Consider the following 23750-nt stretch of genomic DNA (forward strand, 5'->3'; position numbering starts at 1 on the left):
TCTTCTACCTGTTGATCTCAGATGACCGTCTCTCCCCTACGATGTGCTGTAGGTGTAATTTGAGACAGACGCTAACGACTGGTCCACGTTCACATCCACACACACTTTTAAACTGCGTCCGTAGGGAGCTACTGCGTGTTTGCTGAGCCTCTTTAAGCCTTAGTTTATGACTATGATGTCAACATAAAGTGGTGAGGTTTGATGGGAAATGAACGGAAGATGCCGTCAGGTATGAGACCACCTGCAGCGCTTTTCCAGCTCATGTTTTTTGTGCTTATATGCCTGGTTTGTGAGGCACGATTATTTACAAACCACTGGGTGGTCAGAGTTACTGGAGGACAAGAAAATGCAGATCAGATTGCTGAAAAATATGGATTCCTGAATATGGGACAGGTATGTAACTTCAATCCTGCGTTCGTATTCCCGGAAAAAACATGCTTTTTGCCTGCTGTGGCTTTAAATGATCATCACCAGCTTCTTTTGGTTTTGCATTGGCATTTACATAGTAAGCATTTTAGCAGACGCCCTTTTCCAATGTGACTTACAGAAGTGCTGTGTAGTCTCCAGTGAAATAAAATAACCCCAAACAAACCCTTATTCTTATAGAAATAGACTAGAGCTGTGAAGATGATTGGTGATCGTGGTGCTGCTGATATTAGAGAACTGATACACCTTTGTTGTACTTTTTATACTTGGAATAATACTTCAATGTGTATAAAACCAGTTCAATGCTTATGATTTCAATTCTGGCCAGACAGGATGCCCCAGGCCTCCTGAGGTAGATGGTTAGCCAATAATACTTCATCTACTGTAGATAAGATTTGACTTATTTGAAGTGTTCAAAGGACTAAATTTTTATTTAACAGATTTGTCTTGATTTTGACCTGTTGATTTGACCGTTCTTTTGACTCAAGACTGCTTCAGTAGGTCACTAACTCTTCTATAATTTATGTGTGCAGCCATACAAGACAAACCCTTAATCCACAATACCTGCCTTAGTAAGCTAAGCGTCACAATCTGGTTAATTTGGTTCTAGTTTTGGACCTGGGTTGCAGTGTTTCCATCAAACGTTTGTATTCATGTAGAACTAATACGTTTCACACCCTGGGTCTTATGTATCAGTAAAGTTGATGAAATGAATGCTTTCATAGGCCAAACCGAACAAACAATTCCCATCAGATTTACAAAAGTGTAAGTAGGACTGATTTTTTTTTTTTTTTTTTTTTTTTAGTGCATTCATGACATTAATTTCCCTTGAAGTTCACAAAATTACATAAAAGGCAAAGCTCACAAAGCTGAAAACGATAAAATGACTACTAAATGGTAAAATAAATCTTCCAATAATGTTTCAGACACTGCAGGATGTTAACTGCCACAGTAGCACAATAAGTCTTCCTCCTTTTATAGGGCTCCATTACTTTTTGTATATGGCTAGTCATATGTCTTTTGGATATGGATCTTTCATATGAAATGAGTACGTTTTATAGTTTTAAATATATTTGTGTATCATTGAAATAACCATAATTGTAATTTATACATACACTTTTGTTTGTGTACACTTGACCAGCAGATCCATATGTTCACAAAAATTTTGAAGCACACACTTTGTATGCTGTAGCTTTACACTTTTCCTTCACTGGAACTACAAGAGGCCCAAACCTGTTTCAGCATGACGATACCCTTGTGCACAAAGCACAGAGCACGATGGTGTGTTAAGGTTGAAGTGGAAGAACTCGAGTGTCCTGCACAGAGCCCTGACTCTGACCCAACCCCACTGAACACTTTTGGGATGAACTGGAACCCCAGACCTCCTCATCTGACCTCAGTGTCTGGTTTCACTAATGCTCTCATAGCTGAATGAACACAAATCCCCACAGCTATCCTCCAACACCAACAGCCTTCCCAAAAGAGTGGAGCTTATTATAACAGCAAAGGGAGAATCCACTGGAATGAGATGTACATATAAATTTTTATCATATAATGGCACTACCTTATGCCAGGTTAACATTAGTGAGCCTCCTTATACATGAATGTGCACAAACTATATTTCTTGAGTAAATGCTACTAGTGATGGTTTATTAGCACATTGGCTTGGATCCAGCTTCATAAAGCTTCAAGGCCCACTGTGTGTAAAAGTTACATGACGTGCCAGCTGTGTTTTAATCTAGGTTAAGTTGTTAACATAATAGCTCTATGACCACATGGTATCAAAGAGTAAGCATCAACCAATGGTTTAAGCTCTGACTATTTTCCTCTGGGTCAGGTTGCACCTTGCTGGTAAGTTTATCAGCAGTGTAAGGTGAGCTGCTGATTGACTCAATGGAATACATCAAGGATGAGTGCATAATTTATACCTTGTGCCAGTCACGATGTAGCTGCAGATATGCACCAGCAGGTCTTACATTCACAGGCTGATCCTCTTTTCCATGTGCTACTACAGATTGGGGATCTGAAGGACCACTACCACTTCCTGCATCCGAGAACCATCAAACGTTCCACTATAGCAAGCAGAGGGAAGCATAGCCTCATTGCCACGGAGAGCAAGGTACATGGATCATGTGTCTGCTGTTAGTGAGACGTCAATGAATAGTTTATGGTCAGACTACACCTTTACAGACATGTGCTTGCTCACACACACACACACACACACAAACCAGCCCACGATTATAGCCTCAAAATTGCCAGCCTTAACAAAAAGACTTTCAATTATTAATTTCCAAAATTCTTTTCTGTAATTTCTGTTGCTGTGTCAGCATATGTAATAACGTACCTCAGATATAATTTCACTATGTTTCTGCCATTAAAGGTGCAATGGATCCAGCAGCAGAAGCTTCACAGGAGGGTGAAACGAATCAGCAAAACCATCGAGTCCCAGTTCAGCAGCTTTAATGACCCCAAATGGGACAGCATGTGGTACATTGTTAGTATTGCTCACACCACTATTTTAAGATTATAGCCGGCCAAAATATTTGCTTCAAAAAGAAGTCAGTCAGTTAAGCCCCAAAAAATCACCACACACCGACTTGCTTTTTCCAAACTCAGCCTTGTTGTAAAGCGAGTCCAATTTGGTGTCAATGCCCAAGCATGGAAAAATTGACTGGCTGGCTAAAGAGCTATTAAATATTAGCTGTTTAGCATAAGAAATAATTATTTGGTTAGAGATATCTCCTTAATCTATTACAATTACAAAAGAAAAAACAATTAGATATCTTTTAGATATGAAGTAGAGGCTGGGGCTGATTTCTTTCCACCCCAGACTGTAGATTCATGTAGTTTATCAGTGACAGCCATGTCAGATGAATATTCTTGCTGAAATTCCATCTAGATTAGCATCCATTGGGTCTGCTTCACTGACTGATACATTCATTGAGAATGTGCTTATGAAATACTGTAGCCAGTGTAATAAATATGAACAGAATGTGGACTACTTTGGGGAGAAACTGGAAAACTGAATGTAGGTTATCTGGTCAACAGCAGAGATATACATTTTGTCTTCCTTGGTTTGAATGAAAGAGCTGGCTAATGTCAAGCACAGCTACTGTACTGTATACTATATTATCCATTTTAAGAATCCTGATGTTATTAGCCCTGTATTCCACTGTAGCGCTGTGATCAGAATTGCCTGACTGACATGAACATTAAAGCTGCATGGAGTCGAGGCTACACCGGGAAAGGAGTTGTGGTCTCTATTTTGGATGATGGTGTGGAGAAGCAACATCCAGACCTGAAGCAGAACTATGTACGTACCCCATATTCTACTGAAATCATATTGTCTATTAACTATACATGGTTACTTATGTTATATATTGTGTCACTGCTAGGATCCACGAGCTAGCCATGATGTTAATGGGAATGACGCTGACCCGACACCACGATACGATGCGACAAATGAAAACAGGTTTGAAAAATGACCTAAAAATGACATTCAAGATATTCAATAACATCCAATAAAAATAGCCATTAATTTTTTCTTTTAGACATGGAACAAGATGTGCTGGAGTGGTGGCTGCTACTGCTAACAATTCACTGTGCACCGTTGGAATCGCTTACAATGCCAGGATTGGTGGTATGTCTTCAAATCAGAGTACCGCTACCTCGAAATATCCATCCTGTTCATAACTTCAGCCTCGATTTGTATGTTTAGGTGTCCGTATGTTGGATGGTGACATGACGGATATGATCGAAGCCAAATCCCTGAGCCTGAGACAGCAGTACATTGACATTTACAGCTCGAGCTGGGGGCCGGAGGATGATGGTGGAACTGTGGATGGTCCCGGACGCCTCGCTGGTCTTGCTTTAGAAAATGGCATACGTAAAGTGTGTGTCATTTGTTGGAAATTCATATACTGATTCTTTTCCCAGAATGATTACTAACAGCTTGGCTTGCAGGGCAGGAAAGGTCGAGGTTCCATCTTCGTCTGGGCATCAGGAAATGGGGGAAGAAATCAGGATCACTGCTCATGCGATGGTTACACAAACAGCATCTATACCATCTCTGTGGGAAGCACCACCCGTAGCGGACGCAAGCCCTGGTATCTGGAGGAGTGTTCTTCCACTCTGGCCTCCACATACAGCAGCGGCGAGAGCCTCGGGATTGTGAGTGACAAACTGTTTTAGGTTCATGTGCCAGCTTTTTCCCTTATTTATAGATTGGCAGCACGATGGTACATTTGTCTTGTGCCTCTGGCATTGGGGGTCAATTCCCACCCATTTGGACAGAGGTTTCCTCCAGGTACTCCAGGTTTTCTCCCTCAAAGACAGGTCTAAAGACAGGCTGATTGGGCTCTCTCAATTGTCTAGGGTGTGTGACATTCAGGGTGTCCCCCAACTTGTGCCCCAGGTCCCCTAGGATAGACTCCAGACTCCTCGCAACCTTGTGTAGGATAAGCAGTACAGAAAATGGATGGATGAATGTACAGGGATTGCTGAAGCTTTTATAACTTTTAGAACTCCCAAGCATGCAGAGATCTTTACAGGGCAGGTGCTCAAAGCTCTGGTAACCTGATGGCTAATGGTCTGCTAGGCCCTACATGAATATCCTAAAATTAGCACTTTCCAGAAACATCAAAAAGGTACATATTTTCATCTGAGAAGACAGATGGTTTGGGAGAGGAGTGAAGGAGGCCATCTATGTTCAGGTGGAAGATTCTTCTCTCAACAGATGTGGAGGTCTTAGGCACAACCTGTCTCCTATTTTTCATGCTTCTCTTTCATCCATACACAAGAAGATCAAGACCTCTTCACATGTTAATGAGTCTACCCAGGGAGGTAAGGATCCTTGACCCTGTAGGATACAAATTCGTGGAATCCTGCCAACTTCCTACAGACTGAAGAAGCTGCTTGGATGAGTAGTGGAACGTTTTGATCTAACTGGAAAGAAGTTCAGTTATTATGATCAATCATATCAATCTTCACAGACATTTCCCAAAGACAGATTATGCCCAAGATTTACCCTTGCTTCAGCGGATATTCTCACATGGAAACTGGATGCTGTAATTATTACAACTGTCCTCTGCTCATCTCCAGAATCTTATTCACAATCTAAACATAATTTTAATGCAATTAAGCAAGGCTTAGCAAAGAAAAGACTTTTTTCTTTCTAAAAGCGAGGGTTAGAGTAAGAATCATTTTACTAATCTCTAAAGAGTTAAATATTCTGAAGAGAAAATTTTTTGTAAACTTTTACTCATGGGTTGTTTTTTAATTGCAGGTGACAACAGACCTGAAACAGCGATGCACTGATGAGCACTCCGGCACCTCGGCCTCAGCCCCCATGGCTGCTGGAATCATCGCTCTGACTTTGGAGGCAAAGTAATACTACAACTACATCTACTACCTCATAAAGCGCATCTTATATAGTTTGAGCTTGTGCTTATATCTTGTTTTATTTCCTACTATCCGCATATATACATATGTTTTATGCAAGAATAACATTTATGCCTAAATGGTTTGTTGTTACTTTTATTTTTTGGAATTTGGTATTAGTCCTCTGCTGACCTGGAGGGATGTGCAGCACATCATCGTGAAGACGGCACGCCGGGGCCACCTTACTGCCCCTGACTGGCACACCAATGGAGCAGGAAATGATGGTAACGTTAGCAAGGTCTCTTCAAATATAATCCAGATGCTACGCTCTTTATAAATTAGGACCGATGTGATGGACACAGGGAAACCTTGAAGATGGAGCTGGACCAGTTTAACGTGTACATTTATGCACAAGACAAAAAAGCTTAAAAGACTCTGTGTCCAAAATGATGTCCTAAGCTTTTCTCCACCATTAAAGAGAAAGTGCATTATGGGTATTCTGCACGTTTTAGGCACAGGTCACATTGGGTGTGTGTCAGTTACCTCCGTACCTCACTATGTAATGATTCAGTATATGGTGTAAAGTATAAGATGTATGTAAGTTCAGGAGCTGGTTAGACATCTGGCTCACTACAATGATGGTGTCCGTCATGAGGCACTGTAAAAACTCAAACATATCAAATATTTAAGTGTTATATGTCGTAGAAATTAGTTTTGTTTAATCACATATGCTTCTTGTCATGGTTCTTCAAGCATGGTTCTTCAAGCATGATCATAGGCTATCTATTAAACACTTATATTAAACCCATATTAGACAAATAGAACGTGAAATGAAGTGAAATGTGTATGGAGAGTCAAATAAAGTTATACATCGTCATTTGAGCTGAGAGGCTTCAGAAAATATGTTGTCATTTCCAGTAAGGGAACATAGTGAGCATCAATGCTCCCTCGTTTTTTGGGGAATTTTTAGGGCGCTCAAGTGCACTAGAGGGACATTCCGATTGAGGTGAGGTGAAGATGCACCCATCATTTGGACATTGGACACCAACCCTAAGCAGTTTTGTAATTGGATTACAAAAATTTAGGGATTGTAAAAGTAAAGCATTAAATAAGTGCTCATTATTGAATGGATCTATAACAGTGAGCCACCTGTATGGATTCGGGTTAATGGATGCTGGGGCCATGGTGAAAGAAGCCGAGACGTGGAGACAGGTTCCCGCACAGCATGTGTGTGACGAGAGCATCTTTCACAAACCAAGGTAATGTCATGTCATTTTTTTTAAATATTCACCACTGATATAATAAACTGTTTGTGATTCTGTTTCTCTCTCACCTACCAGAGTGATTAGTCTGGACCAGGTGTTGCGTTTGGTGTACCAGTCTTTAGGTTGCTCTGGCCAGCCTGGCAGGCAGGTGACGTATCTGGAACATGTAATCCTACGCATCACGATCACACACCCACACCGTGGAGACCTGTCCATATTCTTAACCTCTCCCTCAGGGACCAAATCTCAGCTCCTTGCCATCCGGTAAGATATGATTGTAAGATAAAAATGCATTTATTATCAATAATGTGTTATCGTAACAACTTACACGGAGGATGCTTGACATAAACAAATATACCAATCAGGCATAACATTATGAGCACTGACAGGTGAAGTGAATAACACTGATGATCTCCTCATCATGGCACCTGTTAGTGGGTGGGATATATTAGGCAGCAAGTGGACATTTTGTCCTCAAAGTTGATGTGTTAGAATAAGGAAAAATGGGCAAGTGTAAGGATTTGAGCGAGTTTGACGAAGGACCAAATTGTGATGGCTAGACCACTGGATCAGAGCATCTCCAAAACTGCAGCTCTTGTGGGGTGTTCCCGGTCTGTAGTGGTCAGTATCTATCAAAAGTGGTCCAAGGAAGGAACAGTGGTGAACCGGCGACAGGGTCATGGGCGGTCAAGGCTCATTGATAAACATGGGGAGCGTAAATGTCAGAATACATAGTGCATGACAGGTCAGGGCTGTTTTGGTAGCAAAACACGAACCAACACAATATTAGGCAGGTGGTCATAAAGTTATGCCTGGTCAGTGTATGTGTTGGTAAAATATGTGTTGATGTTTTTGATGTTTCAGACCTAATGATCACTCCACTGATGCCTTTACGAAGTGGGAGTTCATGACCACACACTGCTGGGGTGAGAAAGCAGCTGGAGACTGGATCTTAGAAATCAAAGACTCTCCATCCATGAGGAGGAACGCCCAAGTACACGGTACCCAACATCAGTTTGTAATCTTCCACTAGTAGAAAAACTGTTAGTTTATGTCTCAAAATCAAATTATTTTTTTTATGATGTCTAGGTAAACTTGTAGAATGCGGTCTAGTGCTTTATGGAACCTCTGAGCATCCGTACAAACGGCATGAACAGCCCCGGTCAGCTGAGATGTCCAGCGATGATGACAGTGAAGAATATAACAGTGTGTTCTGTTCTTTGCTTAAATGAATCATTAATTGTAATGAAATAGAGCTGTAAGTATTCTCCCAGCTACTTTATTCTTGTCTTCTCTCTCCTCTACTCTAACTGTAAAAGGTTCCTGCGATCCAGAATGCAGTAAAGACGGCTGTGAAGGCCCGGGTCCACATCAGTGTGTTTCCTGCTTGCACTATTACTTAAAATTCAAGAATGGCACCAGGTACAACACTCTTTTTATTCCTATCACAGATGCATGATAAGTTACACTTTCGAATCCGGACTGTGAGACTGATCTGAATCTGAATCTGAATCCCTGTGCAGGACGTGTGTGTCCCAGTGTCCACAGGGCTTCTGGGGGGACAGGAAGCGGTGTAAGAAGTGCTACTCTACCTGCACGACGTGTACAGGAAGCCGTGGAGATCAGTGTTCCTCCTGTAAGCCTGGATACCATCTGGACCAGGAGACGAAGAGCTGTGTGACCAGCTGCGGAGATGGATATTACCTCGATCACGGCAAGTAGGCAGCAGAATGAAGGGAGGCTAGAAAGAGTTGATGTTTTGACGTTATACCTACATTCCACTGTGAATAATGGTGCAATGATTTCTTCAGACCCCATTAGAATAGACATCGTGTTTTTAGGTTTACTCCAATAAAAAATTTTATAATAAGAATAATGCCTTTTCACCGATTTGTCCCTGATCAACCAATCACAATGAAGACGTGACCTATAATTTAACCACAACTATGGTTAAAATATGAAAGAAATTTACGTTCAGCATCGCAGTGTCCACTGTAGTGGACATGAAAAAATCCAATAAATACACAAAAAATTTTTCTACATTGGAGAGGAGTAAATATGTTGTTTTTTTCTTTCCTTTATATTTTTGACTTTGATCTTGTTTTCTTTTTATTTTATTCTTTTTATTTTATTTTCTTCCCTTTTCCTGTTTTTTTTAATCTATTTCTTTTTTCTATTTTCTATAAATTTATTAACTTATTATTTTTCTTTTCTTTTTTTTTGCGTGTGTATTTTAAGTTACATTTTTTTATTGTCAAGTGGGCACTTTTTTTCTCAATGGAAATACATACAGGTCTGACCAGAGCTGGAATATTGGATTAGAATTTTAAAAATGCAATCCAATTTCTGATAAAGTGATTAGCAGAAGATAATTTCTGACAAAGCACATTTTCTATGTCGCGAGTTTGTTAGCAGTCCACTCTGATCATCATGTCTGTCTGTGTCAGTGGCTAGCATGCTGTCTAAACTGAGAGAGTTAATGATATTACTAGTTATGTTATCCAGTACAACATTAATACTGACTGTGCACGTCTTATTGCTTCCTGTTTTTATGGATCATTTTCTAGTCAGGAGGCATTAAAACCTCAATCTACAATTCCTCCATGCTGAATCTTGCCCCTTAGAGAAAAACTTTTATGCTATTGGACAATAATGCAAATTCCCATAATTATTCCTTTTTTTTTATTAAAGTAAAGTAAGCTTTGATAAAATAAATTTTATTTGCCTTAGACTTTTTTCCCGACTGAAACTTTCAGCATTTAATAATAATAATAATAATAATAATAATAATAATAATAATAATAATAATAATAATCCCTGGGCTTTGTGTGTATTCCTGTCACAGAGGAGAACGTGTGTTGGAAATGCAGCGACAATTGTAAGAAATGTACGTCAGTCAATATCTGCACCGAATGTCCAGAAGGCGCAAGGTAAAGAAATCCATTTCATCATACTTTAATTCAAGGTGAGAAATCTTTAGAATCTCTAGATTCAGTGTTAAATGTCTCTGTCTTTTAGTTTGATGGGAAACAGATGCCAGAAGAGCTGCGAGACCGGAACCTTCTTTAACGAACAGAGCGGTTCCTGTGAGCCGTGTCACTCAGCCTGCTCCACCTGCTCAGGTACTGACTAATAGACACGTACACCAAACGGGCATAACATTATGAGCAGTGAGAGGTGAAGTGAATAAGACTGATGATCTCCTCATCATGGCACCTGTTAGTGGGTGGGATATATTAGGTAGCAAGTGAACATTTTGTCCTCAAAGTTGATGTGTTAGAAGCAGGAAAAATGGGCAAGTGTAAGAATTTGATGAAGGGCGGAATTGTGATGGCTAGACCACTGGATCAGAGCATCTCCAAAACTGCAGCTCTTGTGGGGTGTTCCCGGTCTGCAGTGGTCAGTATCTATCAAAAGTGGTCCAAGGAAGGAACAGTGGTAATCCGGCGACAGGGTCATGGGCGGGCAAGACTCATCGATGCACGTGGGGAGCGAAGGCTGGCCCGTGTGATCAGATTGCTGAAGAAGTTAATGCTGGTTCTGATAGAAAGGTGTAGAATACACAGTGCATGACGGGTCAGGGCTGTTTTGGCAGCAAAAGGGGACCAACACAATATTAGACAGGTAGTCATAATGTTATGCCTGGTCAGTGTATGTGTGAGATTTTTACGTTTGCATGAAAAGACTTTGCATCCATGTTGTGTGTGTGTGTGTGATTATGTTCAGCTGCAGGTTTAGAGTCGTGTACTCGCTGTGCTGATGGTTATGTGATGGAGGAATGGAAGTGTGTGTCTTCCTGCAGTCAGGGCTTCTATCCCACACAAGCCCTTTCTGACCTCACGGGACAATCTCAGGGTTATTGCCGGAGGTACGTGTGCGTGTGTGTGTGTGTGTGTGTGTTTGTGTGTGTGTGTGTGATTCTGTCTATATGATGTTTAATCCCTCTCTACTCTCCTGGGTCTGTCTCAGCTGGGACCAAAATTATTTTATGGTTATTAATAGTTACAAGTATTATTATTAATAGTCATGGTTATTAACACTACTGTGTTAACACTTCTTCTATTAATTTGTTTATTTTCCCAGCCATCTGTTTTGAGTGTGTCTGTGTTAACCGCACTACTAAACTGTGATCTGCTTCATGTGTTGATGTGTGTTGCTCTACACAGGTGTGATGTCAGCTGTCTAGCTTGTATCGGTGCAGGTAAAAGGAACTGCAGTGAGTGTGTGGAAGGGCTCACGCTGCAGGATGGAGTGTGTGTGCTGACTCATAACTGTGCTGATGGTGAGTCGATCATTTCAAATAAATAAAAAAATGATGTTATTTTACCAAATGATTAATTAAGAAGAGGCGTGTCCTTGTTCCAGGAGAGTACCAGGATGACAGTGGGAACTGCCACGCATGTGACAGCACTTGTCTTAAGTGCAAAGGACCAAAACATGATGACTGCGTCTCGTGCGCGTCCTCACGGTGAGGGGTTTGTTTTCAGGATTCTTACTTTAGGTGGATCATAAACGTTGTTTTTTGTCACTGAGACCATTCTGAAGCTACAGTCTGTGGTGCTGTTTTTATCATATGCACATACAATATACACCGATCATGCATAACATTATGACCACCTGCTTAATGTTGTGTCGGTCCCCCCTTTTTCTGCCAAAACAGCCCTGACCCGTCCTGCACTGTGTATTCTGACCCCTTTCTGTCAGAACCAGCATTAACTTCTTCACCAATTTGAGCAACAGTAGCTCGTCTGTTGGATCAGATCACACGGGTCAGCCTTTGCTCCCCACGTGCATCAATGAACCTTGCCCGCCCATGACCCTGTCGCCGGTTCACCACTGTTCCTTTCTTGGACCACTTTTGATAGATACTGACCACTGCAGACCGGGAACACCCCACAAGAGCTGCAGTTTTGGAGATACTCTGATCCAGCCATCATCAAACTCTCTCAAATCCTTACACTTGACAATTTTTCAGTGTTATCACTGAAGTGTCATAATGTTATGCCTGATCGATGTATATATAAATATACTTAATTATAGCATTCTCTAATTCATTGTGAAGTATCTAAGTGTTACTCTGGATGTTTCTGCTCTTGTTTTGTCTCAGCTTGTTGGATGAGAGTCAGTGTGTGTTGCACTGCTCTGAGGGTAAATACCCGTCCAGTGGACAGTGCCACGCATGTGACCACACCTGTACTGAGTGTATTGATGCTGGCCCGTCCGACTGCACCAGCTGTGACAAAGGTGAGAAAATAGGGGCGAAATATTTTTCTGTGTGTTTTTGCTTTGCTCATTTCTGGCTCATTTTCATATCACAGCTACACACACTCCTCGTACACTGCTCTGTCTGTGTCTGTATCTCTGCAAATGTTCCGGTCCTGAACTGCTGCTTAATGCCCACATCCGTGTTGTTTAAACTCATAGACAGGTTTGGGCAGGACCGGTACCTACACGATGGGGAGTGTGTGACCGCGTGTCCTGTGGCTCATTTCCACACTTCTGTGAATACATGTGAAGCGTGTCCACAGCACTGCAGTCTTTGCTCGTCTGCCACACACTGCCTCAAGTGCAACAGTTCCTACTACCTCAGCCAAGGAACATGCACGGCTCTCGAGTGTGGAGAGGGTCAGTCTGTGTACTTTATAGATTTATAACTATTAAGTTTATTAGCATGTGATTTATGGTGATGAATTATTTTCCTTCAATAACACTCCTCATTAAGTTAGTAAAAAAGTTATTGCTAATTTACCTCATTGAGTCAGTAAACTATATTTTACAAGCAGATTATTTTTAAACAGGACATTATAGTTACTGCTTGTGTGTGTGTGTGTGTCTGTTTGTGTGTGTGTCTATGTCTCTGTGTGTAAATGTGTGTGTGTGTCTCTGTTTGTGTGTGTGTGTCTGTTTGTGTGTGTCTGTTTGTGTGTGTGTGTCTATGTCTGTGTGTGTGTGTGTGTCTGTCTGTCTGTCTGTTTGTTTGTGTGTGTGTGTGTGTATGTCTGTCTGTCTCTGTGTGTGTGTGTGTGTGTGTGTGCGTGTGTGCGTGTGCGTGTGTAGGCGAGGTGGAGGACCCGGAGTATGATGACTGTATGGCCTGTGAAGAAGGATGCAAGAAGTGTGTGCTCTGTATGTTCTGAACTTCACTTATTATTATTATTATTATTATTATTATTATTATTATTATTATTATTGCCATCTATTTCTCTGTGACTGACTCTTCTTTTGTGTTACAGATAATCCCAAACACTGTCTATCCTGCTCTGATGGCTATTTCAAGTAAGAGCAATTTGCTGGGGTTCACAGTGAGATAGAGCTTAGATTTTTAAAAATGTTAGTAATTTTTGATCATGTAAAATCTTCTATAAGGAGACTTTTATTTACCCTTCTTGGAAGGAGTCTCCAGTATCAGTTCATTAGTTTTTGCATCTTCAGGAGAGAACAATTCACAGTTTATCAGTAACATGGCATCAGGTTTTTGTTTTTATTGATTAAGAGAGTCCAGTGATGGAACAATGTTCTAACAAGTTCATAACAGGACTCATGGATGTTCCACAGCATTAAATGTAACTATACACCAATCAGCCATAACATTATGACCACCTGACTAATATTGGTGTTGGTCCCCCTTGACCGCCCATGACCCTGTCGCCAGTTCACCACTGTTCCTTCCTTGGACCACTTTTGATAGATACTGACCACTGCAGACTGGGAACACCCCACAAGAGCTGCAGTTTTGGTGCTCTGATCCAGTGGTCTAGCCATCACAATTTGGCCCTTGCTCGTCAAACTCGCTCAAATCCTTACGCTTGTCCATTTTTCCTGCTTCTAACATCAACTTTGAGGACAAAATGTTCACTTGCTGCCTAATATATCCCACCCACTAACAGGTGCCATGATGAGGAGATAATCAGTGTTATTCACTTCATCTGGCAGTGCTCATAATGTTATGCCTGATTGATGTAAATAGATAGAAATTATGGCTTTTCTCTTTAATAAATCCATAAATCACTAAACTGTTGTAGCATGAGAGGCATAAAACACATAATCATAATCAACATCAGGGTGGAACCAGTAGTTCTGCTTCTTCTTGGTTGTCTTCTCATAATAGCAGGATTTGTTGTGTTTTTATTTCTTAAATAGTTCCTGTTAAGTAGCACCCAAATGTTAATTGTGTGTGTGTGTGTGTGTGGTGTGTGTGTATGGTGTAGGTATGAGGAGGGTTGCTATAAGAACTGTCCTGCTAAAACCTACGCCGTGGTAGACACCATGACGTGCGTGGCATGTGACCGTGACTGCGTCAGCTGTGAGGAAGACGAGTGCCACTGGTGCGAGGCGGACTTCTTCCTGTCCGGTAAATTCTCCTGATATGTGAACATTAACTGAAGCTCTTGACTTGTATCTGTATTGCACACGATTGGCTGAGCCTATAATTGATTAGATGAATGTGCAGATGTAGTTTATTAGGTGTGCCTAATAAAGTGGGTGCGTATATTAATACACTTACTGTGTCGCTTCTTGCAGATGGAAAGTGTGTGCGTGAGTGTTCTGATGGCTTTTATGCTGATGAGGACACTCAGGAGTGTGAGGAGTGTGAGACAGGCTGCAAGACCTGCACTGGACCAGAGGAGGATGAGTGTGTTAGATGCAATGAAGGCCTGGAAATAGTGAACGGAGTGTGTGAAGCAGAACAGGAGAAGTGTCCGGATAAAACTTACCTCACTGGTGAGCCTCATACACTTGTTATCTTATACACGTGATCTTTAAAAAGGCCACAGATAGTAACTCGTAATAAAAATGATCAAAACTCCAGGAGATCTTTCGTCCAGAAACGACTGTCCAGGATGCCAGAATAATTTTCCAGATCTCAGATTTTCTACACTAGAACACTACAGTTGAACTAAGAGCTCTACAAAATTTGTGTGAAATTTTTTCTGTTCAGATGAAGGAGAATGTGAAGCGTGCCATCCCTCATGTGAGGTGTGCTGGGGTCCATTGGGGAATCAGTGCACTTCCTGCATCACAGGTCTGATGTTTACGTTTCAATCATTTTAACATCTCATCTCTCTCTATGCTGTTTTTCTACTAAATACACAGACCAGGCATGACCAATATTGTGTTGGTCCCCCTTCTGCTGCCAAAACAGCCCTGACCCGTCATGCACTGTGTATTCTGACCCCTTTCTATCAGAACCAGCATTAACTTCTTCAGCAATTTGAGCAACAGTAGCTCGTCTGTTGGATCGGATCACACGGGCCACTCTTCGCTCCCCACGTGCATCAATGAGCCTTGACCGTCCATGACCCTGTCGCCGGTTCACCACTGTTCCTTCCTTGGACCACTTTTGATAGATACTGACCACTGCAGACCGGGAACACCCCACAAGAGCTGCAGTTTTGGAGATGCTCTGATCCAGTGGTCTAGCCATCACAATTTGACCCTTCATCAAGTCCTTACACTTGTCCATTTTTCCTGCTTCTAACACATCAACTTTGAGGACAAAATGTTCACTTGCTGCCTAATATATCCCACCCACTAACAGGTGCCATGATGAGGAGATCATCAGTGTTATTCACTTCACCTCTCAGTGCTCATAATGTTATGCCTGATCAGTGTATATTATAACAGTCTCTGGTTCTCTTTTTTGAACTAAATGTTAAAGCAGTATTACTGATGATTACAAAAGCACTGACACTGGAGACTCCTTTCTCTACTGTCACAAATGTTTTTCCTTTGAAAGAGCTTCTCTATATCAACAGCTAGAATTTCTTCTGCTGGATAAGTTTTTACTATAGGAACAATAACATATAAGGACATGAGCATTAATATAAACCAGTGATTTGCCCCATAACCGGAGCTACTTTCCGGGAGAAATAAATCAACACTCACTGACCAATCAGATTCAAGAATTCAGCACTGCTGTGGAATAAGTCTGACGTTCCAACACTGAAGCAATACAGTAAAAAATGTAGTTCCAGTTATTTCTGCTTTACCAAATGATTCACGGTACAGTATATATACGATCTATGAAACTCACACAACTGTGCTTAGAATACATATAAGTAGTTTTCTCTGAAACCTGAGTGTACAGAGGTAACTCCAGAAACTTATAGAAAGATATTAAAATTGTTGGCTGTGGTGATTAGGCAAAATAGATAGACCCTGATGCCAGATGAATCTTGGCGTATTCCTTAAATGGAATTGTGTTTGATTTCAATTTAGTCATAGCTAGTTAGTCAGTTAGCTAGCTTTAAGCTAGCACACTTCAATGGGTCAGTGGAAGGATTGTCAAGGCTCTGTCAGCTGAGATTCAAAGGCTATAGAGCTCAGAATGCAGTATTTCAGCAGTATTTTGTGCTCAGGTGTGTGTGTGTGTGTGTGTGTGTGTGTGGGTTTCAGGACGTTATATGACGACGGATCAGCAGTGTGTGACTCGGTGTCCAGCTGGAAGCTTTGGCAGTAAGGAGAGTTGGCAGTGTGAGGCGTGTCCTCAGGGTTGTGCCCAGTGTCAGGATGAGCAACGCTGCACTCGCTGCTTGTCTACTCGCAAGAGCGCCCTCTACCTGCAGAACGGACAGTGTGTGCGCCAGTGCTCCAGGTTCAAAGAAATTAACATTAATACACGTAATATGGAATTTAAGTTCCTCTGGCCTACATATATACTCTGATAAATGTCTTTTTCCAGAGGCTACTACCCTGCAGCAGCGGTGTGTAAGAGCTGTACACCAGGTTGTGCATCGTGTGAGCAAAGTGCCACAAACTGTCTGAGCTGTCAGCAGCCGTTAGTGCTTTACAATCACCAGTGTGTGAAAGAGTGTCCTCGTGCACACACACTCCGGGGAAGTGAGTGTATGCCCTGTCCAGAGGGGTGTCTGCAGTGCCCTGAGGAAGGACAGTGTACAAGTAAGTTGCACAAGCAAGTTGTGAGTTGTTCTCTGGATACACACTATGGTTTCTATGGTAAATAGTTTTAGCTCATAAGGAAGGACATACAGACACATTGAACATCTCTAAAGAGTAAAGCCGGCATGTGTATCTTAGTTTGAACGACTGTACAGGGTTACCAGGCTTAAATATCATTCCAACTGCTCTGATGATGCTCCCATGCAGAAATAAATGCAATCTAAAAAAAAAACAAAAAGTCCAAAATAATCTGTTTTTAGCTATTTGTTAACAGTCTGGTGTCGATGACAAAAATGAAACCTAATATTGGTGTTTTTACTCTTTTCCCCAGAAGCCATGTCATGTCCATGTTCAGCATTGAATGTCTTTGTCATGTCTCACTCCGCAGTGCTGCTTAATATGAAACTCATATAAAAGCAGAAAGGGCTTGTAGTGTTTTATAAATATAGGGGCAAAACTAGCAGCAATATATTCACAGAAAAGTACACCAAAATAAAAGTAAGGTTTTCCCACAGATGGAAATGTTGTAGTATAAGAGGAATAAAACACTTCAGGATCTGCTTTGAATAGAAACAAGGAACCTGATAACAATGACTTTAAAAAGTTCTATATCTTCACACCAAACACACACTCAATGCTTCTCTCTTTTCACCACCTCCAGAGTGTGATAAGAACTTTCTGCATGAGGCAGCTTGTGTGTCTTCATGTCCTGGAGGGTTTTATGAGGATATGGAGGATAAAGTGTGTCAGCGTTGTCACTCAGACTGTGAGCTCTGTCATGGGCCGGAATCTAACCAGTGTGACTCCTGCACCGATCCTGACAGCACCCTGAGCAGCGGGACATGTGTGTTAGCATGTCCCTCACAAACATACAGAGATAGCAGGTCTGGGGAATGTATGGGTGAGTATAAACACACACACACACACACACACACGTGGATTTGTGTGTGTCTGGATTTCTGACAGGATGACGTAAAATTCTATAAAGTAAATTAGGAATAAAATATTAATGTAAAGAGGAGTGTAGGAAATTAATCAACGACAGGATATTTAACGTGACCTGACACAAAATAAAGTTACCCCAGCCAGTAAAGTCAGTAGTATATGTAAATGTAAATGTCTTTATTCATTAAATTACTGCATAACAAAATTTTTATCCAGTTATAGTTATATTTAATGTTAATGAAACATCCACATGGAGCAGGTTTATAACTTTGGACACTTCTACAACATCTTCTGACCAATCAGAATAAAGTGTTCAACAGCGCAGCATAAAATACTTTTATGTAAAACCTACTCTTTATCGTCGCTGGTGTTGTCCAGTGTGTCACAGCACCTGCTGGACCTGCTCAGGTCCACTGGATACAGACTGCACCAGCTGTCCAGAAGGCCTGAGAACGGACATGCATGGACGCTGTGCCACGCCCACCAGCTGCCCCACACACCACTACAGCGATCGTGATGGAGCGTGTCACCTGTGTCACAAACACTGCCATCAGTGCTCAGGCCCGGACCATAGCCAGTGTCTCAGCTGTTACCCGAACCACTACCTGCTGAGTGAGTCTGTAAACGAGTGTAAAAAAAAAAAATACCACAGCTTTACGTAATGGTTAACCTTGTGTTTGATCACTGATAGGTAAAAATTCTGTATGACAAACCCCACCCTAAAAGATCTTTAAAAGAGTAGTATTTTTGGAGCAGGAACCTAATCTATGGTTTCCCTCGGGTACTCCAGTTTCCTCCCCAGTCCAAAAATATGTGTTGATTGGCATCTTCAAATCGTCCATAGTTTGCAAATGGATGTGTGGGCAATGGATTAGTACCCTATCCAGGGTGTCCCTTGCCTTGTGCCCTGAGTTCCCTGGCATACACTCCAGATTCCCTGTGACCCTGTGTAGGATAACCGCTACAGAAAATGGATGGATAGATGGATGGATGGATGGATGGATGGATGGATAGATGGATGGATGGATGGACGGACGAATGGGTGGTTGGATGGATGTACAGATGGATGGATGGATGGATGGTTGGATGGGTGGGTGGATGGATAGATGAATGGATGGACAGACGGATGGTTGTTTGGATGGATGGACGAACGAACGGATAATTCTTTCTTTAACATGGACACATTGATCAGAACTAACATTCCGCCCACACTGCTAACAGACAGCTCATGTTGTGTACCTACAGATGGTTCCTGTGTGAACAAGTGCCCCACAGGTTTCTTTAGTGGAGAGACTCAGAGATGTGAGCAATGCCATCCAAACTGTGTGAGCTGCACAGGACGCCACAGCCACGAGTGCCTGAGCTGCAGAGCACATCTGTATCGAGAGGGCAAGGAGTGTGTGGAGACCTGCAGGCTTGGGTAAACAGTCTTACACACACCACACACAGATCACATCACTTGTATTTTATGACATGTTTTATGAATTCTATAACATGTAGACCCACATACACTAACACATCTCACTGTCTGTTGAAGTCACTACGCAGACAAAGACTCGAGGGTGTGTGAGCAGTGTGAGCCGTCCTGTGCAGAGTGTACGCAAGCCGAAGGGTGTGTGAGATGTAGAGAAGGTCTGCTGCTTGTAAAGAAACTGGGCCAGTGTGTGTCCTCCTGTCCATCTCAACACTACCATGACACAATCCACAAGACCTGTGAGCCGTGCCACACCATCTGCAGGACATGCACAGGTACAGAGATGCATCTTAAAGGTTGAGGAAGAGTTAATGTCGTGAGTGATAACTGGTCTACCTCAAGGATTTGTGTTTGGCCCAATTATGTTAGTAGCAAATTTTTTTTTTTTTTTTTTTTTTACTTTTTCTCTTTAGTTGGTAATTCATCTGTTCCCACCTACTAGCTGTTACAAGACATACACATGCTTCCTCTGAGATATGTGAATTCAGCCAATTGCATTTTTTCAAGCTGCTGATCAGCACAATTGTAGGGTGCAAGCTGCCCTCTTCTGCATACTGTACATGAGCTCAAAGTAGCCCACGATTGGTTAGTTCCAGTCTGATTGACAGGGGAGAGAAAATATGCCGTCCCTCCCACAAACAGTGCATAGCAATTGTTGCTCAATCAATAGTTGTCCTGGCCACCAACAACTAGGCCACTTGCGAGATGAGTCTCATATTCCAACACCGAAATGGTTACCTCAAAATTCCCGAAACAGCCTGATGGTACCAGCAACAATAAGACAAATATGATGGTGATGATGTTTTGGGACAAGGAAGTTGCCAAGATGTCAGAAGCTCCATCATGGGAAGGTTTGCTTGGAGGTAGTGGTGCTTCCCAAAAACAAGGCAAGCCCAAAGTTTTGAGGCATTCTCTGGAAGAAAGGATAGGTAGATGTTGGTATTTCCAGAGTTGGGGGGTTTGCTTTGCTTTAGGGGCTTCCCTCAGGTACTCTAGTTTCCTCCCCAGTCCAATGGTTATACCAAAATGGTTACCTCAAATTTCCAGCCACAACTTGATGGTACCAACAACAATAAGACAAATTTGATGGTGGTGATGTTTTGGGAGCAGGAAGTGGCCAAGATGTCAAGAAGCTCCATGATAGGAAGGTTTGCTTGGAGGTGGTGGTCCTTCCCAAAAACAAGGGAAGCCCAGAGTGTTGAGACGTTCTCTGGAGGAAAGGATAGGTAGATCTTGGTATCATCAGCAAAACTGGGCTAAGTACAAATCCTTAGGATATACCCAAAGGTTTTCTGTAATTATTTTATTTAATGAATGTTTTGATAATTTCTACTTGTTGCACCTTGTATCTAATATTTGGTAGGTAAAGGAGTGAAAGACTGCAGTTCATGTCATCCAGGAAACACACTCTCTGAAGGTACCTGTGATTCGCTCTGTGCCATGGGGGAGTACTACGTATCTGAGGTACCAATTCAGATATATAATAGTTAATACTTTCAATACCAGCTCCACCTTCCTGCTATATTGCTCACATTTGACAAATTAAAGGAAAAACAAAGTGTTCTGACAAGGTGCCAGAACAACTTACCAGAGCACCTAATCACAGATTCAGCAAATTCAGCAGATTCAGCAGGTCTCTGCTGGAGAAAAGGTATGCCCTCATTTGGTGTTTTCATTATAGTGTTTTTTTTCCACATCAATCCATTTCTGCCTTGTGGATGGGGGCGAAGTTGTCTGGAAAAGACCACACCCACAAAGCATAGAAAGGTTTCATCCTGGGATAAAGTAGACGTCCGATTCACTGTACTGATTTATGCCAAATGAATCTAACCCATGTGAGCAAAAATAAATGCCCCCTACAGAATAGCAGAGCCACTGGTTTTCCTTTAAATTGTCATCTGTCTATATGCACTATGTACTTTCAGGGGCTTTGTTCTATTTTGGTGACGCAGTTTTTTTTGCTGATTTATTCTTTTCCAGCTGGACGAGTATTACAATTGTAAACCCTGTGACCAGTCATGTCTGGCGTGTCAGGGACCTGGTCCTCACAACTGCACCGTCTGCCACACACAGTTTATCCTAGCTGCCGGGGGTCACTGTCTGCCTTGCTGTAGGAACCAGGATGCAGGAGATAAAGACACCAAGGCAGAGCAAGAGGAGTGCTGTAACTGTACACAAACCAGGGGTATATTATTGCTGCTCTAATCTAATCGGTATTAAATCGTGACCTGTGGAAGATCCTAGACACCATTTTAATAGGAGCTGCTTTAAGGTGCTGTTATAAGTTGTATTATTATAGCATGAATTTATATTTTACAGTTTCCTGAGTGTAGCCTTGGGAGAGAACGTGTACAGATTTTCAAATCGAAATATTTCTAACATGGTAGCAGGAGCAAATTTATCTGTTCAAACAACCAGTGGGAGGAGCTTATATTAGGAACATTATACTAAGTAATCTTTGCCAGCTTGGCCACAAAAAAAACAGTAAATATTGCAAAATACAGTGTAAATATAAGCTGGAAAATTCTGGAAGTGAGCATTTTTTCTTAGCTTGCTATGTATTATTAATAATAACACATTTTAAAAGATTTCATGGCTTAACTGTAGCATTGACGAAATCACTGTAGGACGCAGAAATCCGTAAGAACTGAAGATCTGTAGGACCCGGAGACAGAAAATCAAGAAATGAGGGACTGCTTAAGCGACAGTTAAAGTGGGAATCAGAAAGTATGCGAGTGAAAATAGCGATGTGAAAGTACGCTAAAATTTTTAGTGAGATCTTTATAGTCTCTACAGTAACCTGTTTAATCCCTGAGTCAGACTGTTTTCTGTCCTTCAAGGTGAGTGTGTCCTCAGCACAAACTTCGCCTTCCGCAACCATGAAGAACCGGAGCACACAGGCAACATGTTCATCTTCATCACCACCTCCATCCTGCTGCTCCTGGGTCTCGGCACTGTAGTCGTGTTCATCGCACGCTCCTTCTCCAAACGTCCGACCCCTGAAACCGCTGTTGCGCGTGGTTATGAAAAATTAGGCAACAATGGAGGACGGGACATTTTCCGTGGTGGTACAACATCCTCCTCATCGACTTCATCCAAGCAAGCAGGAGGCTCCGGGTCTGGATACGGGTATTTACACGAGCAGCAACTGGTGGACCTGCGTGACGGGCGGATGGGTCAAAATGACGAGGACGATGAGGACGACGAGGACGAAGATATCGTGTACATGGGGCAGGATGGTACGGTGTACCGCAAGTTCCGCTACGGGCAGCTGGGCGAGGACCAGGATGATCAGCTGGAGTACGACGATGAGAGCTACAATTTCAAATAACCAGCAGAACATGAGACGTGAAATAAAGTGCTGCGAGTGATGGACGGATGTCCAAGCTGTTTAACAGAGACAATAAAGCAAGTTAGCGTGGAGTAGTGGATGGCTGTGTAGCTTAACATGATTGAATGGGAAAACGTATTTAATTATGTCTCAACACATAAATCAGGTAACGGTGACTTGGTATAGTTTACTAGCAATTTGGCAAAAGGTACCATTGAATTAACTCTCATTAATCTGTAATGCCTTCAGTTTACATTTGACTGAAAAATATCCAGCTTTACTGAAAAATATCCAACTTTTCCACTTTTTTTGTTTTCTGGCAACCATGTAAACAGAACCATAAACCTTTTAATTGCGTTATTTTGTGCATGTACATGGTGATTAAGTTGCCATTTCTTTGGTAGGTCCTTTGGCTTGGTTTTGCTGTCATGGTTTTTGTTGTGGACGTGTTGTTGTGGTCATATCCTCAGTTGAATTAAAATGTAATGATTTGTTGAAATAAAACATAAAAACAGACCAAGAAAGAAACAAATAAGACATACATTCTACAGACAAGGGCAAAAATCTGCCCAAAGACTAATAAATATCATTTATACCAACAAAATATTGTGTAAGAGTGAACTAAATATTCTTCATTATCGTGAGTATTATATTGGTTTAAAAGTTTGCCCCCCCCACCACCACCACCTTGTTAAACTGCCTCAGAAAGTTATTTGTCACTGCTTTTTTAATGACCTCTTTTATATTTCCTTAACAGCTTATCAATCCTCTTTCTTATACTATTTGGATAGACCGCATCCTAATTTATTCATCTTGATGTATCATCTTTTTCTGTTTCTTAATAGAAAAAAAATAAGACGACGAAGGGAAACGAACAAAAAAAATGTGAATTTGATGAAAAATGTTTAGGTTTTTGGCATAACTCTTACTTATTAAATATTTTTAATTTGTTTGTTTGTTAGCTTGTTTAAAACTTGGTGATGGTGATAACTTTTATTATTATTATTTTAATTAAATAAATATATGTATT

General features: G+C 41.5%; 1 protein-coding gene across 1 annotated transcript; it reads left to right on the top strand.

Annotated features, from left to right (window-relative positions):
* Positions 1–48: 48 nt before the first annotated feature.
* Positions 49–23349, top strand: pcsk5a (proprotein convertase subtilisin/kexin type 5a). The gene is made up of 37 exons (XM_058383838.1): positions 49–393; positions 2441–2545; positions 2807–2920; positions 3605–3739; positions 3822–3898; positions 3978–4066; positions 4145–4317; positions 4390–4596; positions 5711–5811; positions 5986–6089; positions 6947–7064; positions 7146–7334; positions 7935–8071; positions 8160–8276; positions 8390–8492; positions 8594–8784; positions 9916–10000; positions 10089–10192; positions 10797–10938; positions 11237–11352; positions 11436–11538; positions 12178–12314; positions 12495–12695; positions 13128–13196; positions 13304–13346; positions 14279–14421; positions 14592–14792; positions 15010–15093; positions 16467–16665; positions 16753–16970; positions 17632–17871; positions 18294–18527; positions 19161–19335; positions 19453–19664; positions 20753–20853; positions 21370–21574; positions 22230–23349. The coding sequence occupies exons 1-37, from the start codon at positions 202–204 to the stop codon at positions 22718–22720; spliced, it is 5655 nt and encodes a 1884-aa protein (XP_058239821.1). The 5' UTR covers positions 49–201; the 3' UTR covers positions 22721–23349.
* The last annotated feature ends 401 nt before the right edge of the window (positions 23350–23750 follow it).

This window comes from Hemibagrus wyckioides, linkage group LG28 (assembly GCF_019097595.1).
Source record: "Hemibagrus wyckioides isolate EC202008001 linkage group LG28, SWU_Hwy_1.0, whole genome shotgun sequence".
In the NCBI taxonomy this organism is placed as follows: domain Eukaryota; kingdom Metazoa; phylum Chordata; class Actinopteri; order Siluriformes; family Bagridae; genus Hemibagrus; species Hemibagrus wyckioides.